A 19,250-nucleotide genomic window follows, 5' to 3' on the forward strand; every position below is an offset into this window, starting at 1 on the left:
TCTGCTCTGTCCCACTTGTTTTGTTGGGAGCTGGCTTCCCTGTGGCATGGGGTCTGAGCAAATCTCCATTTTTATGTCTGGACCGACTGGGAATGGGGGGTGGGACATAAGTTGCTTTACTGCAGCCCCCTGCCTTGCAGTAGGCAAGGCTAGTAGTCACATTCCACCTGAGCTGCCTCCGCCTATCTAGGCTGGAACCTCGCAGGTGGGACGGCCTGGCACCTGATCTTCCCCTTCCTCAGTATCCTCTCTCTCCCCTTCTCCTTTGTGGAGTTTGCAAGACTGGCCTCAAAGGCCACACACCTGAGAAAGGGCAATGGACAGACCTGGTTTCAAATCTAGACTTGGCTTTGTGACCTCAGGCAAGTTACTTAACTTCTCTGGACCTCAGTTTCCTAATCTGTATATTGAGTCTATTGCAACAGTAAAATAATTGCTATAAGGTGCCCTGACATAGTTCCTGGCCCACTGTAAATGCTCACAAGAAGATAGTTGATACTATTGTACTTTTCATTCTACTAAGAGTTTCTGAGACTACCTTGGGTTAGATGCTGGAATGGCAGAGGTGAATGAGCATCAACTCTACCTGTGAGGAGCTCTCAGTCTCACGGGGAAGTCACCCAGAGAAACAGATAACTGATTGGCCCTGTTGTGCTGCCAGTTTAGGTGGCGTCCTAACTCCATCATGTGCCAGCTGTGTGACTTTGTGCAAGTTGGTCAACCTCTCTGAGCTGCAGTTTCCTTGTCTGTTAAATGTATATCTCACAGATTATTGGGCAGTTTCAATGACATGATGCATATGACCTACTCAGCACAGTGCCTGGTGCATAGTAGGTATGGAAATCAGTGGTAGCTGCCACTTTATTATTACTGTTGTTGTTATTCCCATATATAAGGTGCTGTTGGGAACACAGAGGAAGTGACTGACTGGGGGTTCAGGGAAAGCTCTGTAGAAGAGGGAACACTTATGCTGGGTCTTGAAGGATGAGTAGAAGTTCACCAAGTGGGAAAGGACACTCTAGGTAAGGAGCCTCTCATTCCAGGTTGCAGTCTGTCAATGAGGGGTTTGTTCTTTGGGGGAGTGAGGCATTGTGTTCATTCCAACTTCGCGGAGTGCCCCTCACTGCCTCCCTCTGGGTCTACTCCCTCTCCTGTAACAGCATCCATTCGTGACCCCGTGTCCTGGTGGCTCTGGCTTCCTGCTCCCAGGAGTTGTTGTGTCCCTGTCTGTCTATGTGTAGGACCACAGGTCTGTGTCTGTCATGTGTATCTGAGTTTAGTGCTGTCTGCTGTCTGCATGTTCCTGTGACCTTGTTTGGATGCATGGATATCCAGACGACCTCCCAGGTCACACAGTGGGGGGCAGCCTGCACGCTTCCTTGGCCTTTGGCCCTCACCAAGGAGCCCAGCCTCCTTGGTCACTCTGCTCCCTGGCCAGGAGAGCCCCATTCGTTCCCCAGGGGCTCTCATGGGTGACCTTCTGCTGCCTCCTCTCCCAGCCTCTCCAGTCCTGCCAACACTCAGCAGTCAGAGGGGTCTTTCTAAGCCACAGATACTGCCCCATCACCCACTGATGCAAGTCCAGACTCCAGGCCTAGGATTCAGGAGTCAGCCTTCTAGGCCTGGCCCTGGCTGGTGCCTACAGCCTCATCCCCATCTCCTAGTCCACATGGAACACTTTAGCTCCCTTCACTGTGTTGCTTCTCCCCTCTGGGCCTTTGCTCAGGTCTCTGCTTTTGTCAGGACTGTGCCCCACTCCTTCTTTGCCTGGCTAACTCCCACTCATCCTTCAAGACCCAAAGCAGGCATCACATCCACTGGGAAGACCTCCCAGACCCTTTCTCTCCATCCTGGGTCAGGTCCCTGGCTCTGGACTGCTCAGCCCTTCTTGGGGGACAGGAGCAAGTGACTTGCCCAAGATCACATAGCTGGTGAGTTGGAAGCCAAGATTTGAAGCTGGGTGTGTTGGGCTCTAAACAAAGCAGGCTGTTCCATGGTCCCGGTGAGACAAAAGAAGCTAGGACTCATGGAGAGGAGTGAGTGAATTTGAGAGAGATTTTAGAAATGAAATCCTGAGGACATGGCTGGTGGTGGATCTGAGTTGGGAGGGCAGGAGGGACGTGTTGTGGATCAGTGTGTGTCTGTGGCAGGGATTTATGGGCAGATGGGGCTGCCCTGCTCAGAATCGGGGATGGCTAGAGGAGGTGCACATTTTAGGGACAGACCAAGTCCAGTTTAGCCCTGCTGAGTCCAAGCAGGCCACGATATGGCAACAGGCATGGCAGGGAGGTAGTTGGAAAGGTGGGCCTGGGGATCTAGTGGGAGGCCTGGTCTGGGGGTGGAGACTTGGAGATGGGCAGGTATTTGAAGTCCTAGAGGGGATGGGCCACCCAAGGTCTGAGGCCAGTGGGAGAGGAGGCTCAGCCCACTCTGAGGAACCTCGCCTGTGGGCAGGAAGCTGTGAAGGAGACAGAAGATGAGGAGCCTGGGTCACAGCACACACATCTTAAGGGGCCAGGGGGCAAGAGGCCATGAAGGATGGCCCGGAAGGTGGCTTGCAGCTTTGACTACATGGAGGTCCTTGGTGGCGTGTAGCAGGTTTCATAAGCAGAAGTTCTTTTTTGTAGAAGCTTGTGGGTCATGTGTCTCCTTCCTTCACTCAGCTTGGGGCCCCCAGAGGGCAGGGCTCCTCCGTTTGCCTCAGATTCCCCAGTGCTGGACCCTGGTGCCCAGAGGATGTATCCAGAATGAGTGGCTGGACAGACGGGTGGCTGGGTGGCTGGGCCGGCTGCCATCAGGATGCTGTTTTTCAAGGCAGCTCTAGGAGGTAGTTCATTCATCACCCATCCAGCTTTTCTCCCCTTTTAGAGCAAGAAAAATGAAATGATAGCTCAGAGCACAGGGTCTTGACCTCTCTCTGGGGCTTGAAGCCCAGGCTTCATGTCCTGCCTGACCACCAGCACGTCTCCTCTGCCCTTCCCAGCAGAAACGCTCAGCCGCAGCCCGCCTAGCCCCTCTGCCCCAGGCACTGCCCACAGGCTTCTACTTCTGACCTCAGTCCCCTTAGCTTCGCTGCTCCCCTGGCCCAGCACACTCTCGGATGGGCCCTGCCCCTGGCCCTCCATCCCCATACCTTGGCATGGCATTCAAGGCCCTACCAACTGGCTTCTGTCTCTCACCCTCCCACCACTCTTCAGAGCTCTTTCTTGGGTCCTGGTGGGCGGCCAATCACTGTCCCAAACCTGCCTTGGACTTTAATACCTCCATGCCTCTGCTCAATTCATTGCCTCTGCTGAAGGTACCCTTCAGCCTTATCCACCAGTGCTAAACACACATCTGACCAGTCTCTCTCCTGCTTAAAGTCCCTCCCTCAAGACAAGGTCTGAGCAGCTTAGCCCGGCCTGGCCACCTTCCCCCTCACCTATTGCCATGGCCCTCTGTGTCACGCAGGTCCCAGCATTTGCACAGGGGGACACCCACCTTGCAGGCTTGTTGGGGGGCGCTCACATGAGATACTCGATGCACACCCAGCAATGTGCCTGACACTCAGTAGGAGCTCAGCAAATGTTCACCCCCATCTGCCTTCCCTGCACCTGACACAGAGGGTGTATACCAGGGTCAGAGGCACTAACCAAATCATTAAATCAGTTAAGACTAGTCAGAGAAAGATGCAGAGAATTAGGCAGAGGCTGTGTGGATCAGATTAAATGACCCAGGGTAGACCCTTTCCTTTTGTGAGCCTGTTTCCCCCGCCAGGGTGAGGGTTGGGCCCTGCTTGACCAGTGGCAGAGAGGATGCTGTATCCCTGCCCTGCGCCCTAGGCAAGCCACCCTCTTCCCCATACCTCTCTGACCAGGGTGGGGCTTTAAGAAGCCTGGACTTGGCATTGAACTGAAGAGGAGAAAGAGAGGACAGCTCACCAGAACCGTCTGAGGAATAGCTGGGTGCAGTGGGCAGAGCCCTGGGCCATGGTGGGAACAAGGCAAAACAGCCTGTTTCACCCCATTTTATAGACAAGGAAAAATGAGGCTCAGAGAGCTGATGCCCCACATGCTCCCTTCTGTTCACCCAGCCCCGTGGCCTGGAGCCGGGTGCTCCCCCTCTGGTGCCCTTGCATCTTCCTCTGTGAAGTGGCAGGGACCACGTTCCCTGCTTCCGCCGGCTCTGATAATGCCAGTGGGCACAGAAAACCTTTGTAAATGGTCAGCGGTGCTGGGTAATTGTGTGGGGTTGTCTTTAAAATAATTCTGATTATTATTCCTTTATTTATTCCTTCTGTCATGAAACTCATGTTGTTGATAACCTCTGGGTCTGGGAGCGGTGGATACTAAGATGAACAAGACAGGTGTCTCCACTTCCCAGGCTTCTCTGAGGCAGCCGAATCCTAACCATCACCCAGCTTCCCATCCCCCAGCCCTGGAGCCTCCTCACCTTGGCTTCACAGCTCAGTCCAGGGCCCTTCACGTTTTCCAGGTGACCAAAAGCAGGAGAGGGACAGGTCCTGAGGCTGCTGGATGAGTGCGTGCCTGCCCTTGTGGCCATGGCCACGTCATCCTAAGATAGCGCATATTCACAAGCCTGCAGTCAGGGTGCCTTTTCCTTTCCCTGAACAGGGAAGGGGACTGGTGAGTTAGATTTAGGAGTCAGGCACGTTAGAGTGGGAATGTCAGCTCTCTGCTTGCTTGCTGTGTGACCGACCTTGACCAAGTCACTCTGCCTCTCTGAACTTCAGTTTCCTTGGTTGTAAAATAGGGATGATGAGAGTACCTGCCTTTTAAGTGTCAGTGTGCCTGATACAAGGTGGGCAGTCAGTAAGTGGCAGCCTCCTCACCGTTAATATTGCATTGAGGTCTTTCTGAAAAAGGTGGCTTGCCACCTTTCAGAAAGGTTCCAGGGGTCTAGAGCAGTCAGGGAGGACTGCAGGCAGGTAGTGCACTTGTTTTGTGTTGGGCTGTGAGGGATGGGCAGGGTTGGCTGGGAGGAGGGAAGGGCCACAGGGGCATTTGTGGGGGGCAGAAGCAGGAGGGCTCTTTAGGACAGCCCTGAAGAGGATACCCTGACCCCTAGCCTGGTCAGGCTCAGACCCAAACTGGCCCCCAGACTGGGACTGAGAGGCAGGGATTGCTGTGTATAGGTATTGAGCCATTTGCATGTGGTTATCTGCTCGAACAAGGACGGGTTTGCAAAGCAAATTCCTCAGAGGAACCAGCTTGAGCAAATCTGATTTCTAGTCTTGACTTTGGCACCTTAGCCCTGTGGTCTTGGACAGGTCTCTTCCCTCGCAGAATGGAGTAATAGTATCTCCTGTGCCTACTTCTCAAATAAAGATCACAGATACTTCAAAGAGCTTTCTTAAAGTGTTGAGATTAGATTATATCCTTATTGAGGGTTTTCTCCTGAAACCTGCCTGCAACTCCAGTAGGGCTTCTCAGGCTTGACCTGAGACCAAGAAAAGAAGTTGAAGACACTTCATTTTGGTTTTGCCTGTCAAAATAAACAATTTCATTCAAGCAACAATACCAGTAGGTATTTAGTTAGTGATTTCTGTAGAGGAGACATAAGAGAAATTTGATTGGCAGCTGGACTTAATGGACTACTTCTGCTGGACATGGTCCCTCTAAGTCACTTCTAGACTTACTCTAGGGCTGCAGGGCTGGTTGAAAAGGCCTAACCGCACAGACCTGCCATGGAACTTGGCAGAGGTGATGGCCACCAGACAGATGGTCACACACTTCTGCTGAAGAGCCCCAGACTGCCCTCACCTCCCTCCTTAAGCACAGTGTTCTGACACGTCCTTGCAGGTCAAATGTTGCACACATCCATGCTTGTTTCTTGAGGGTTACTTTCCAGAGGTACAATTTCTTAGGTCAAAGGGCAGTAATCCTCCAGGTCTCCGTCAGTCATCCTGCCACACTGCCCTACGGAAGGGCTGTATCTGATGCCCCTCGCTGCCCCCTGTGTTCTGGTGAGGATGCCTGCATTCAAGAGCCGGGATCTGGGTGGGCAGTTGCCTCTGCTCTGTGGTCATTTACACAGTTACCCCAAGACTCCCCAGTTTGTCTCCAGATGTGGGGGGTTTCTGTGTGGAATTCACAGCTCCATGGGGTGGATGCTGCTGCCTGGGGCCCTTCTCAGGAATGGGGGTTGGTTTGCTGGCATCGGGGTGATGGAGGTTGCTGGGAGCACTCTGGTCTAGATGTGACCTTTGCCCTTGAGCCCACTGAATTCCACACTTTTCAGCCTGGAGATGGGGTTCCCTGGGCCGGGTAGGAGGCCTCCTCTGCTTGGAAGTGAGGGTCCCTCGGGGGCAGGGATCTCATACACTGGCCCAGACCTGAGAGGGTATAGCTGACGGGGACTCTCCGCAGCGGGCGGGCTGGGCCATCTTCCCTGTAACAGTCGCTCTCTCTCTGCAGGATGGCCGAGCCTCGATTTAACAACCCCTACTTCTGGCCCCCTCCTCCCACCATGCCCAGCCAGGTAAGACCCAGCACGCCCTTCACCGCCTGGAGCTGCTTTGCTCTGCCGCCGGAGGGATGAGGGGCTAGGGGCCCAACCCGCCCTGAGGCCCCCTGCTCTCCCGCCCACAGCTGGACAACCTGGTGCTGATTAACAAGATCAAGGAGCAGCTGATGGCCGAGAAGATCCGGCCGCCTCACCTGCCGCCCACGTCGGCATCGTCGCAGCAGCCGCTGCTAGTGCCGCCGGCGCCGGCCGAGAGCAGCCAGGCCGTCATGTCGCTGCCGAAGCTGCAGCAGGTGCCGGGGCTACACCCGCAGGCCGTGCCGCAGCCCGACGTGGCGCTGCACGCGCGGCCGGCCACCAGCACCGTGACGGGTACGGTGGCCCGCGGGGACGCTCGGGGTGAGGGCGGGGGCTCGGGGTGCCCGGGCTGGGCCCACCAGCGTAGCCACCAGACTTTCTTCCACCCCGCTACATCGCCCGGTGTAGGGCGAGTCACTCCCCCCACTGGGGGCTCAGCGGGGGAACCAGGTCAATGTCGACAACTTGAAGAATCCAGGGAAGAACCCTGAGCCGACTAGGGGTGAGGGAAGGAAAGGTGGGCAGCTAACCAGGGAAATGGAGCAGGAAGAGGGAACAGAGTGTGCAAAGTGGAAAGCACGAGTAGGGCAGTCTGGATGGAGAAGGCCAAACGACCCTGTAACAGTAATTACCATAATGTGGCAGCCGACTCCAGCTGAGCCCTTGGGTATGTTTACCAATACTCATTGATTACTCCCAGCAGCCCTCTGAGGTGGGTAACATTAGGTTGCCTGTTATTGACTTCGGAATACAGCAGTTTCATGTCTCCATTGAGCAGATGAGGAAACTGAGGCGGTTTCACAGTAAGGTGGAGGCAGGCAGTATGATAACAGACCCCATGTGCTGCTTGCTCTACCCGGTTCTTCAGAGACGTGAGAGGAGCAGGGCCAGGTTGTGAAGGCCCTGCGGCCACACTCCACCCGGGGGACTTTGCCCTCTGGTGGTGGGAGCCAGAGCAGGTTTTTCAATAGGGAATGGAAATGCTCAGATTTGGGTTAGAGAGCTGGATCTGGCTGCCGGGAGGTGGAGGCTGGCTTGGTGGGAGACAGCATGAAGAGCTGCAAGAGAGGACAGTGGCCTTAGGGCTGTGGCAGCGGGGACAGGGAGAAGTGGGCAGATCCGAGATTCACGGAGGGGAAGAATGGGCAGGGCCTGGTGCTCAACCAGATACAGGCGTGAGGAGTGGCAAGAAGGAAAAGCACCCCTGGCACTGCCGGTGAGGTGGCATCCCAGGAGGAGGAAGGGTGGGGAAGGGCTCCATCCCGGAAGGGCTGAGGCTGGGCTGGGCCTGGCGTGTGGCAGGTGTCCCTGGCTGGGGCTGCCTGCTGCTGCTCCACCCTCTTCCTCCCAGGCCCCCCGCTGCCCCCAGCCAGGTGCCTATGCCTTTCTCCCACTCCCTCTGCCTCCCAGAGATGCCCAAGAATCACGGGGCCTGCTGAGCCTCCCCAGGCCCCAGCCACACTGTACATTCCCCTGTTATTATGATTTTATTGAATTTATATTTTTCATTATAAAAGTAATATTAAAAAAGCAATATAAGCATATTAAAGGAAATATGGGAAAAGGAGAAACTAAGGGAAAAAAAAACCTCATAATCTCCAGCACCTAATCCAACAGGGCAGCACGCCTTTGGGTCCATTTCCTTCCTTTACCATCGTTCTATTTGTTTTTTAATATGTGCGTGTGTTTTGCTGAGCTTGTGGTAGGGCTGTATCCATGACTGTAACTTGTTTTTATTTTACTCGCTGTTCCATCATAAATGTATTCAGAGCATTTTTTATTATAAACGTAATAATACATAGTCATTATAGAAAATGTAGAAAGTGCAGACAAGCTGAAAGGAGAAAAACTAGCCCCAGTCCTATGACTGTTAGCATTTTCATGTTTTCTCTCAAATTAATTTTATCCTTTCATCACCGATTAAAAAAAAAGGATGAATCCACCAGGTAAAAAGTTCAAATAATATAGAAGCAGATAGGCAAAGTATAAAAATATCCTTTTACCAAAAAATTCTCTCTTCCTAGAGAGAGCCGCAGTTTACGCATAATTTAATTTGGTGTGTCTCTTCTCAGATCTATTCCTGGGCATTTACACACACATGTATATTGCCTATATATCCATATGTAGCTCGTGTATGTATATCTTACATAGATAGGGTTCATATTGTGCGTGACTGGGGACATTCTCTCTGCAGCACTGCACTACATCTGACCTCTTTTTGTGGCTGCCCAGTAATGAGGGCAGACCCCATCTCTTCACACAGCCCTGTTGGGGACAAACAGGTTGTGTCCAGTTTTGTGTGTCCATACACACAAATCGTTGTGCTCATGTGCAAATATTTCTTCATGGGTAATTTCTAGAAGTAGAATTGCTTGGTCAAAAATTATATACACTTACTATTTTGATGGCTATTGCCAAACAGTCCCCCGTTAAAGTTGAATATCCACTCACACCAGCAGTTTATGACACAAAACATACTTGGGCCAACTCTGGATATTATCATTTTCAGTGTACGTGTTTCTTGCTTTTTTGTTTTGAAGAATAGTTTTAACCATATGATAGATAACCATTTTTTGTCTTTTTGTCTTCTTAACCTGATACTGTTTTTAATCCCCTTATTTTTAAAACAATTTTTATTACAGAAGTAAAAAAAAATACATTGTCAAAGAACCAGGAAGTACAGTCAAGCCAAAAAAAATTTTTTTTAATTACTCCTAATTCTGCCAGCCACGTCCTATTTTGGTACATCTCCCCCCACTTACCTTTTCTGTGCATATATATAATTTTCTTTTTTTACAAACATAATCTCCTTTTCAGTGAGCAGTTAATGTTCAGTAGAGGAGATTGCTCACAATTATTTATCGTTCCATTCTCTAATTTACAGATTTTAGCTGCATCTAAGTTTTGCTATTATGAATAACACTGGTGAACATCTGAACATCTTTGGGCCTCATTTGTTTCCCTGTGGTTTGAATTATTTCCAGATGCCTCTGTCCTCCAACTCAGTTTAGTCCTTAGATATGGGAGGCATCTTACACTTACACAAGCTCTCATGCAGTTGCCCCTGGGTAATAATTTACAAAGAGAAGAGGGGGCTCAGCAAGTCCCGCAGCTGGGTGGCCAGGGCTGGGTCGGGCTCTGCAGTGGCCCTTCACCCTTGTCCCCACCCCCGTGTCCCCGCAGGTCTGGGGCTCTCCTCGCGGACCCCGGCAGTGAGCACATCTGAGTCGAGCGCCGGCACCGGTACCAGCACCCCGTCCACACCCACCACCACCAGCCAGAGCCGCCTCATCGCCTCGTCCCCCACCCTCATCTCAGGGATCACCAGCCCCCCCCTCCTGGACTCCATCAAGACAATCCAGGGCCACGGCCTGCTTGGCACCCCCAAGTCCGAGCGCGGCCGCAAAAAGATCAAGGCGGAGAACCCAGGAGGGCCGCCTGTCCTCGTTGTCCCCTACCCCATCCTGGCCTCGGGCGAGACTGCCAAGGAGGGCAAGACATACAGGTGGGGGTCTCGGCAGGAGGGCGCTCGGTGGGTTGGGGGCAGAGGGTTGCGCCAAGGGCTGCCCTGGAAGCCTACCAGCCGGGGCTGAGAAGAGGGGCCCAAGGGCTAAGGGGGCATGAATGGCCAGAGGGGTGGGGTCTTGCTTCCCTTCAGAGGGTCTGGGCCTGTCCTTGTGCAGCTGCAGGGATGCTGGGGGTGGCCCCCACCACAGCCTGGGGCTGTGAATTCCTCCCTCTAAGGAGTGTTCTCAACCTCAATGTTATCTGAGGAGCATTAAAAAAATACCAGTACCAGGGTCGCACCTCCAGGAATTCTGACTTGTGGGGGACATGCAGAGGGCCAGGTGTCAGCCTTTCTTGAAAGCTCCATAGATGATTTTAACGTGCACCCGCTGAGAGCTACTTACTCTGGGTGTGAGAGCCCCTGCCCCCAGAACCATGGGGTGTGGCCCCGGATAGACCTACACCAGGGTCGGAAGGCCTGTCTTCCCTGTGAGGTGTAAACCTGCTCCCCAGACTGCCCATCAGTGTGCCCCCAGGTGAACCGCTCTCAATTCCAGGTCCGAGGGTGTCTAGGGTGGGAGTCTGCCCCCATCTTTCCCAGGTGGGCCTGGGACCCCTGGACTCCTCCAAGGAAGCTCTGTCCCAGGTGCAAGGTCTCTTGTAGGTCTCCCTGGGCTGTACAGGTCGGGATGGGCAATGGTCCCGGTGTGACCCCTGCCCCTTGCCCACAGGTGTAAGGTCTGCCCGCTGACCTTTTTCACCAAGTCCGAGATGCAGATCCACTCCAAGTCGCACACAGAGGCCAAGCCCCACAAGTGCCCGCACTGCTCCAAGTCCTTTGCCAATGCCTCCTACCTGGCCCAGCACCTGCGCATCCACCTGGGCGTGAAGCCCTACCACTGCTCCTACTGTGACAAGTCCTTCCGACAGCTCTCCCACCTCCAGCAGCACACCAGGTGAGTGGCCTGCGGGCATCACCCTCCCGCAGCCGGTTTCAGCTCAGCACCTGCGCCTGGTGCACAGACCTGGTGCAGGGAGGGCAAGGGCCTTCTCTAGGCGTCCACTGTCTTCAGGGTCAAGGCCACATTCCTTTGCTTGAGACCTTTTATGATCTGGCCTTTGTGGAACTCATTGCCTCGGCTCTCACTACCATCCTTCCCACTGTTTCTCATCTGCATGTCTTTGCCCAGGCTGTGGCCTCTCCTGAAATACCCGCCCCCCACTTTGTCCTATTTCTCTGGCCCTCTCCTCCCCATCTCTCAGTCCAGCTTCCTCCAGGAAGCCCTCCCTGGCCACCTTAGCGGGTTCCACAGACCCTGCATGTCCCCATCCCAGCAGTGGTAGACTATCTCGTACTTGCCTGGCTATTTGCCCTCCACCCCCTATATATTGGTAGCCCTTGAAGGCAAGGGTTTGATCTCTTCACTTCCCACATCCCCACTATGTGGCACATAGTAGGCATCCAGGCATTTGTTTAGTATTTGTGGAGTAAATTGAACCAGCTTTTATAGGGCATATGATTCATCCACCTAACAAATATTACAGAGCTTCTACTATAACCCACACATGATTCCAGGTGCCAGAAACACAGCAGTGAACAAAACAGACAAAAATCCCTGCCCTCATAGGTATACATTCTGGCCGAGTGTGTGAAAGGGAGATTCAGAGATATAAATGCTTTAAGGAGAGAATAGGTTTTGCAGGGGAGTACAGACATCAGGAAGATGTCCCCTGCCCTGCCACACAAATGCCCTAGGTATTTAAAGAAACAAACCAAAGGTTCCCAAAGTCACAGTTCATCTCTTCGGGGGAAGAAACAGCAGTTTGCTCATAGGATGATTATCGTATCTATAAGCATTGCCAATATCAGCTCTATCCAAGTCAGGAATAAAATTGTGGAGTTTGTAAGTTACAGAAAGCACTCAGGTTTTCTTTGTTTTGGGGACTGATGATACACAGAGGGGCCCAATTTTTTTGCTTTAATTTTTGTTATTTATTCATTTATCTCCATTGTCTTTATATGCTTTATCCCAGAGTGCAAATATCTTATTTGTCTGTTTCTTAGACTTTGGGGTGTGATACATCGGTTTGATAGTAAGAAGGAAATGACAGCAAGAGAAGGCATCAGCCTGTACTTCTCATTCTTATACCTCCTAAGGCATGGATTTGACCACATAAGTTTGTTTCAGCAATTTTCTGACTCCCGTCACAACTTTGATTTTTGTAAGTTGGGCCAGTTTTATGTACACAGGTGTATGTAATGAGATGTTGATTAATAAATGAAGTCCTCCTGGCTGTAGGGTTATTTAAATTCGATCACGTGGTACTAAGGTTTGAGGGTTAATTTCAATCAGGAGGCTTTGTATAGCCCCTGGGTCATACTTTTAATGTGTATATGTGTGTGCAGACAACTTTCTTTTATTATCTAAGGTCAGGAACCTAGAACCATCCAATTCACCTGTCAGTTGTGCCTATACAACCTGTAATGGGAAGGGTACCGTCTTTTGGGAAAATCTGCAAGTTTGTCATTATTTCTGGGCTAGCATGAATGACTTTGTTCCATAACCTTTAAGGCTGGGATTCCACAAGCCATGGAGCAAATCAGTCCAGTTTCCTGGAGGCCTGGGGAGGCTTCATTCCCACATGTGAAGTACAGATCTTGTTTCTTACTATCAGGCTTGTCATGCCTAATTAAATGAAATATGTCTTTAAACGTGATGTTTCTGTCATGGTCATGGTTACAAATTTGATTTTCCCAATTATATCCTGTTAGGAAGAAGGATAGATTCTTATTTAACCTATTTACAGAACTAAAGGTCATGACAAGAAAAGGGTGTCAGGAAGGCACTTTGTATATTTTTTAAGCAATTGTTCTGAGTGGGTCTGTAGATGAGGTCAGTTACCTATGTTGTTTTCAATAGCACTCTTATTTTGAGTTCCTTGATAATGCATGAGTTTATATGGATGTTAAGTTCTTCATTTTTTTTTTTACCGTCCAGAATTATGGAGAGTTAGTTGGAACAAGGCACCATTTAAGAAATACTTTATTCCAGTTAGTTCAAATACAGCCAACTAAGTTGAGGATTAGGGATAGATCAAAGATGAAAAGGATTTTCTCATATGCCCTTTAGAAAATAGAACATTAACCACAATTAAATCAGTTTCATCCACTCCTAGGTCGTAATTCCTGTTGCGCTGATCTTGGGTAGTTAGTCTGCTTTGCAGTTGTTTGCTTCTGGACCAAAGACCCTCGGATCCTGCCTTGGCCTTGGGCAGTGTCTGGTCCTGGTGATGGTGTCAGCTTGGAAGCCTGTGCTCGGCATCTATTCCCGGAAGGGTAAAGAGCCAAAAGCAGGTGGTGCAGCCCTTTCCTGAGGCGGTCATTTCATGATGTTTCTTTCAGAAGACTCAATTCTGCCCTGAAGGACAGGCCTTAAGCCAGTGTGAGGAGGGAAGACCCAGGTGCAGGGTCTTTTGATTTATTTCATAAAGCTGTCTGTCACTAATTGATGAGTGTAGTTTCATCTAGAAAAATCTTTTGAAGGACGTTTCTTTTTTATTCTTACTGTACATGGAGAGAAGTTGGGTTTTTTCCTCCATCTTAAGAAGTACATATATATATATATATATATATACACACTTATATGAGATATACTACATATTATATTTATGTTATATACAATTACATACATTATACATATGATAAACATAAATATGTAAAAAACATATCTATACCTACAGTTAACATAAAATGAACGCAGGGAGATTGAGCTTCTCTGCCTTTGATGCTAGAAACTTGATAGGACAGCTCTCTGGTGTTCAGCTGATTAAAAATACAGAGAATACAAAACATGCCCAATGATTCGGAAAACCCCTCTTTTTATAAAGCAAAAGAGGAAATCTTTGGTGTTGCCCAGTGGCCACCTGGAAACTTGAAGAGCATTTGAATGTAAAAGATATCTCAATAATTTAATTTTTCTGAATTTGGGGCCTGAATTTGAGAAAGGCAGTTGGCAACGTAGGCAAGGTGTGAGCATTTGTTTAGTAGAAAATAAACACAGTAGCCAGTAATGATAATTACTAAGAATCCTAACCTTTTCTAAAGTAGACCTTTGTTTATGAATATTATTTAGGACCACAACAAAAAGGCAACAGAAAGTTAATAGGTGCTTGAAAAGGAGGGTATTTTGTCAGAATGTTCTTTGACCCGGGCATTGTTGTCTATTCCCAAGGGGACAGATTTTTGCCTCCCTTTTTTTTCTATTGAGTGCTTTGAGTTGGTAATGGTGGGAAACCATACAAGCAACATCAGAGGATCATATTAATGTTAGAGACAAATTATTAATTAGGCAGTGGCACATTCCTAACCCAGTGATAAAGGGGTGGGTAGTCCAAATGCCCCCAAATCCCAGAATCCTTCAGGCTAAAAAACAAAAAAGCCAAATGTAATGAAGCAACCAGATTCCAGGTTCCATGTTTTCTGCTGTTCCACAGAGACTCTTTCCAGTTTTTTGCCCTTTGGTAGAGAACCAGACAATCAGGGAATCTAATCAAATCCACCTTTCCAAGGGTTGCTTCCAATAATGAAGGGCATAGAGGAAGGTCATATCCAAAACTGAGCCAGCTCTGTAGCAGAAATGGAGTTAGAAACAAGTTAAACAAGATTCACCTTGGCTGTAGGGGAAGATGTGCTGGGGAGCATTTGGGGGTCAAGTTCAGTGGTTCTGGTGCATCTGGGCACCTTGGTGGGACCTCCATCTGGGAAAGGAAGGCACAACAGGTAAAGAAAAGCAGGTGACGGGCAGTGTCGTAGAAGTCCAACTTCGGAAGGATCAGCCCAGGAAATAATAAATACCATATGTAGTTAAAGAGAAAATAAACAGAACTTTGTAGTGAGTCTGTTCATCTTAGAAAAACAGCAGTTGTCTCATGCAGTTAGCATGTGAATCAGACCACATATCTGCAGATATCAGATGCCAATGGTGGGATGACACCGTTTGGTCAGAGTTAGTGAGATATGTACAGGAAAGGCATCTAGTTTTATCCGTTTGGGGAACTTGTTCTGGACAAAGTGACTCTGGGTTTGTTTGATTATTCAGGCTGCAAAGTGTTTTATGCTTCCGGTTTCCTTGTCCTGGCTGTGTGAGGTTGTGTACACATGTAATGATCATCTTGGCCGGGGCGGGTGTCATTCTGTTTTCACAAGTCTGATGGGAGTAATCATAATAAAATCATAACAAAACTATTCCTTATTGAAGGGTGCCTGTGCACCTGACTGCATAAGGTGTATATATACAAGGTGTCCGTAAAGCCCTCATACAGTGTGACTGCCTTTCTAAGCAAGAGATAACAAGTCTGAAAAATGCCACGGAGAGGGAATCATCTCGAGGAAGGTTCACTTTGACTGTATCCACCATTGTTTTAGTCGCAAAGCACAGCATGACTGAAGCCATTCAATATCATGTGCTACTTATTACCTGGGAAATAAAAGAAAAATGATAACTAGTGAATCCTCAATCATTTTATTTAAACAGTGAATAAATTCCCTTGTTGTTCTATATAAATTGTTTATCTTAAATAGAAATGTATTAAAAAAACTGCAAAAATACCTTATGAGCACTCTTTATATGCCATTGAATCCTTACGGTCTTTACAATCATTATTATTCCTGTTTTAGAGATGAGGAAACGGGGGCTCAGGGAAGCAGTGTCACTTGCCCCAGGTCACTCTGCTAAGAGGAGGCGGAAGCAAGCTTGGAGCCCAGAGCACTCAGGAGCAGCGTGTGTGTCAGAGGAAGGAAGGAGCTGGGGATATCAGGCTGCAGAAGCAGCTCCCGCTGGGGTGGAGGTGCCAGGCAGGGCTGCAGAGCGAGTCTGGGGCCCTGGGGCAGTAGGGGTGAGGAGCAGCCCACGGGTACCATTTTAGCTGCACTTCCTTGTGCTGCTGGAGACCCCGGTGAGCTCCCCACCGCTGCAGATGTGGGAGCCGGGGCTGGGTGCTCCCCCAGTGGGAAGGAGCCCAGCAGAGGAGGATTCTAATGTTGGAATCGAGGGCTTGGTCTTGACTTGAAGAGCTTTGGGATAGGTACCAGTGGGAGCAGTGGCCTGGCCCTTCATTTCTCCACAGTCATTCCTGAAGCCCCTTCTGAGCCAGTCCAGTGCTCAGTGGCTCACACAGAGATAAACCAGTGGCCAGAGGCAGGCTCTGGCCCAGAGGAGCTCTCACTGTGACCCAGGAGGCTGGCGGATACAGAAACTTCCATGCAGGAGGAAAGTACATGGTGGTGGAGGTTGGAGGGCATCCTCCCGGCCAGGTGTTGAAGGGTCCATGGCCCTCCCTAGTGAGGGGGAAGGTGTTCCTGGTAGGGGGAATGGCATAAACAAAGCTCAGAGGCCTCCTGGGGGATATGTCCTATCTGTGTTAGGGGGAGGTTGGGGAGATACCCTTTAGGAAGAGCAGTGACGGAGGAGGAGGCTTTAGAGACAGAGGCCTTGAATGCTGGAACTGGGAGTTTGGACTCTGTCCTGGGAAAGGGGAGACAGTGAAGGTTGTCAAGCAGGGTCGTGACAAGGTCAGCTCCCTGTGCTGCTGCTGTGGCAGAGGTCATGGAGGGAGAGGCTGAGGCTGGGAGTCCAGGGAGGAGGCCTGGCACTTGGACTGGAGGAGACCAGAGCGGGAGTCTCCTGGTCAGGAGGGCTTGGCCGGGTCCCTGAGGGAAGACCTGAAGTCCCTGGAGGGCTGTCAGTCAACAAACACTTGTGAAATAAAGCTGAGGAATGGACACTGTTGATTAGTTAAGCATATTACTATTGTCAATGACAGACTTCAGAAATAACTTACTTGCCTTCATTCAGTCTATGACTATATGGCACGTCTTCTCTGCTGAGCCCGTATGGGGCCTTGAGGTGATGGCGGTGAATGAGACTAAGGGAGCTCTTGCTCTCCAGAGACAGCCAGGAAGAGTGTGCAGTGACAACATGCAGCCACACGCCTCTGCTGGGGAAGTGCTGCAGGACCCAGGTCTGGGGGTCGGGAGAGGCTGCCCTGATCCGGGCTTTTATGCTGAGAACAGGAGTATGGTTTTAGCCGTGCGTTAGTTGAGGGCAAAGTGCACCTGGAAGAGGGCACAGCTGGATGAAGGACTGGAGACGGGAGGGGACTTGAACCACTAGCAGAGCCAGGGGAGGGGGACGGTGTGCGGGAACTTTGGGGCAGAGAGGGGCAGCAGGGGGAGGCGAGGACTACTGGGGTGGGTGCATGTCCTGTGGTCCCTCAGTCCCCTCTGCCACCTACCCCTGGCTGAACGAATGCTTCAGCCATGGAGGGGAGTGCGGATGGGACGAAATGGAGGGGTTCTGGCATCAGGCAGAGTGGGTCCAGATGATCCTTAAGGCCCTTCTGTTGTAGAGACGGTGCAGTAGCTGGAATAATGTCCCCAAACCTGTGACACTAGAAGTACACAGGTAGAAGAGGGATTCTCAGAACCAGGCCAGCCCAGCTCCACCTGGCAAGTCCCAACGCAGCCTGTGTGCTGGGCCCTGGGCCTTGCACCTGAGCCAGGGCCCTGTCCTTGCCCTCAGATTCTCTGACTAGTAGAGAAGCCAGAGGACATCACCTTCCCTTGCTGAGGACTCGGCCAGGACACAGGTGTGGTGGGCAGAGCCATCAGACTTGGCTGCCCAAAGAGAAACGCATCTCTGACCAGAACGTAGGATGCGTAGGAGTGGGGAGGTGAGGCGGGCACACCCAGCGGAGGGCCTTGAATGATATGCTAGGGAATTTGGACTCTGTCCCTGTTGATAGTGGGCGGCCGATGTCGTGGGCTGACAGCAGGATGTGTTCGTTATTCAAGCATGTCAGCGTGGCGCCTGGCCAGAAGGACCTTAGTGCGTCTGATGAGTTTTGACAAGCAGAGCAAACCCAGCGGAGAGGTGGGCTAGGGTGTCAGGGAAGGAGCCGACCCTGCAGTCAGAGCTGATTCTCCTAACACCTGACACTCATCAGCAAAGCAGCAAACAAGGGTCAGCCCAGCTGGCCTGTCACTGCCCACCTGCTTGGCATAGAGGATTTGCCAGAGTAGGTGATGGACGACAAGCCGAGCTGAAAGTAAGAGGCTCGCGTGAAGAGCAGGGAGGTCCTCCCATCAGGGCGCCAGGCTCCTGAGCTCCATCCGTGCATTTCATCTCAGCCCATGTCCACCCTCACCTGGGCTGTCAGACAAGCACACACTGCAACACAGACTTGAACGGAAAACAGCCATCAGCCTTCAAGTCATCGCTCAAAGCCCCTCTCTCAGGGAGCCCCCACCCCAATGCCTGTTTAAAATCACACCCTGCCCTCCCTGGCACTCCTGCTCCCCGTCGCTTGGTTCTCTTCTCACACACTCACTACCTTCCACGAGTGATGTACTTACTTATTTCAGGCTCATTGTTTCCTCAAGGTAATGGCTTTGTCTGTTTTGTTCACTGATATATTCCAAGTATCCAGCATGGTGCATGGCACACGGGTACCTGATGTAATAAATGTTGAATGAATGAATGAATGATAATAATGCTGGCAAGTGTTTATTGAGTGCTGACGTTATGCCAACACTTGGCTATACAGGTATTATTTAATGTAACCTTGACAAAAGAGGTAGTGCACACTTTTATACCCATTTTGCAGATGAGGAATCCAAGGCTCAGTGGTTCACCCAAGGTCACCCAGATAGACGGTGGAGCCAGGATGAGAACCCAGAAGGAGGGACAGAAGGGGCTCACAGGAAGGACACAGAGGGGCTGGCATTCAGGCGCATCCTGTCCTGTGTTCTCTCAGTAGCTGGGGGCATGATTAGCCATCATGGATGTGTGCCTGACATGGAAAGGGGCAGGAAATAGAAATTGGGGGCTGGTCACAGGGAGCTGTCTCCTGAGGAAAAGAGGCCCAGTGGGCAGGGAAGTTCCTGGCGAGGCTGTGAATCTGGTCAGTGGTGGTCTGCAGGTGGGTTATTTAGAAGAGAGGGACAGAAAGCAGCCAGAGTCAGCCCCCATGGTTAGCTGGCGGCCTGGGTAAGGTGTCTGAGTGGGTGCTGGGTGGGGTTGGGTTCAGCAGGGACCTGTGGGGAGCAGGGAAGCTCTGGTCACAGACCAGAGAAGGAAGAAGGGCTGGTCTTTGATGTCCCTAGCTCTTACCTGGGGCCCACTGTGGGGAGAGTGTGTGCA

The 19,250-nt window shown here is 50.8% G+C and overlaps 1 protein-coding gene across 5 annotated transcripts in view; it reads left to right on the forward strand.

Moving 5' to 3' along the window:
- ZNF362 (zinc finger protein 362) overlaps positions 1–19,250 on the forward strand; it is a 37,097-nt gene that overhangs the window by 12,473 nt on the left and 5,374 nt on the right. For 2 of the 5 annotated variants that reach the window (XM_037010416.2, XM_073233603.1), the window contains exons 2-5: positions 6,417–6,480; positions 6,591–6,837; positions 9,727–10,048; positions 10,782–11,006. In XM_037010416.2, the coding sequence (XP_036866311.1) occupies positions 6,418–6,480; positions 6,591–6,837; positions 9,727–10,048; positions 10,782–11,006 (857 nt within the window). In that variant the 5' untranslated portion in view covers position 6,417. Of the gene's footprint in view, positions 1–969; positions 1,023–6,416; positions 6,481–6,590; positions 6,838–6,891; positions 7,211–9,726; positions 10,049–10,781; positions 11,007–12,115; positions 15,556–19,250 lie in introns of those variants that run through there. The other 3 variants (XM_073233604.1, XM_073233602.1, XM_073233605.1) reach the window with 3 other exon arrangements.

Source organism: Manis javanica, chromosome 4 (genome assembly GCF_040802235.1).
Source record: "Manis javanica isolate MJ-LG chromosome 4, MJ_LKY, whole genome shotgun sequence".
Classification (NCBI taxonomy): domain Eukaryota; kingdom Metazoa; phylum Chordata; class Mammalia; order Pholidota; family Manidae; genus Manis; species Manis javanica.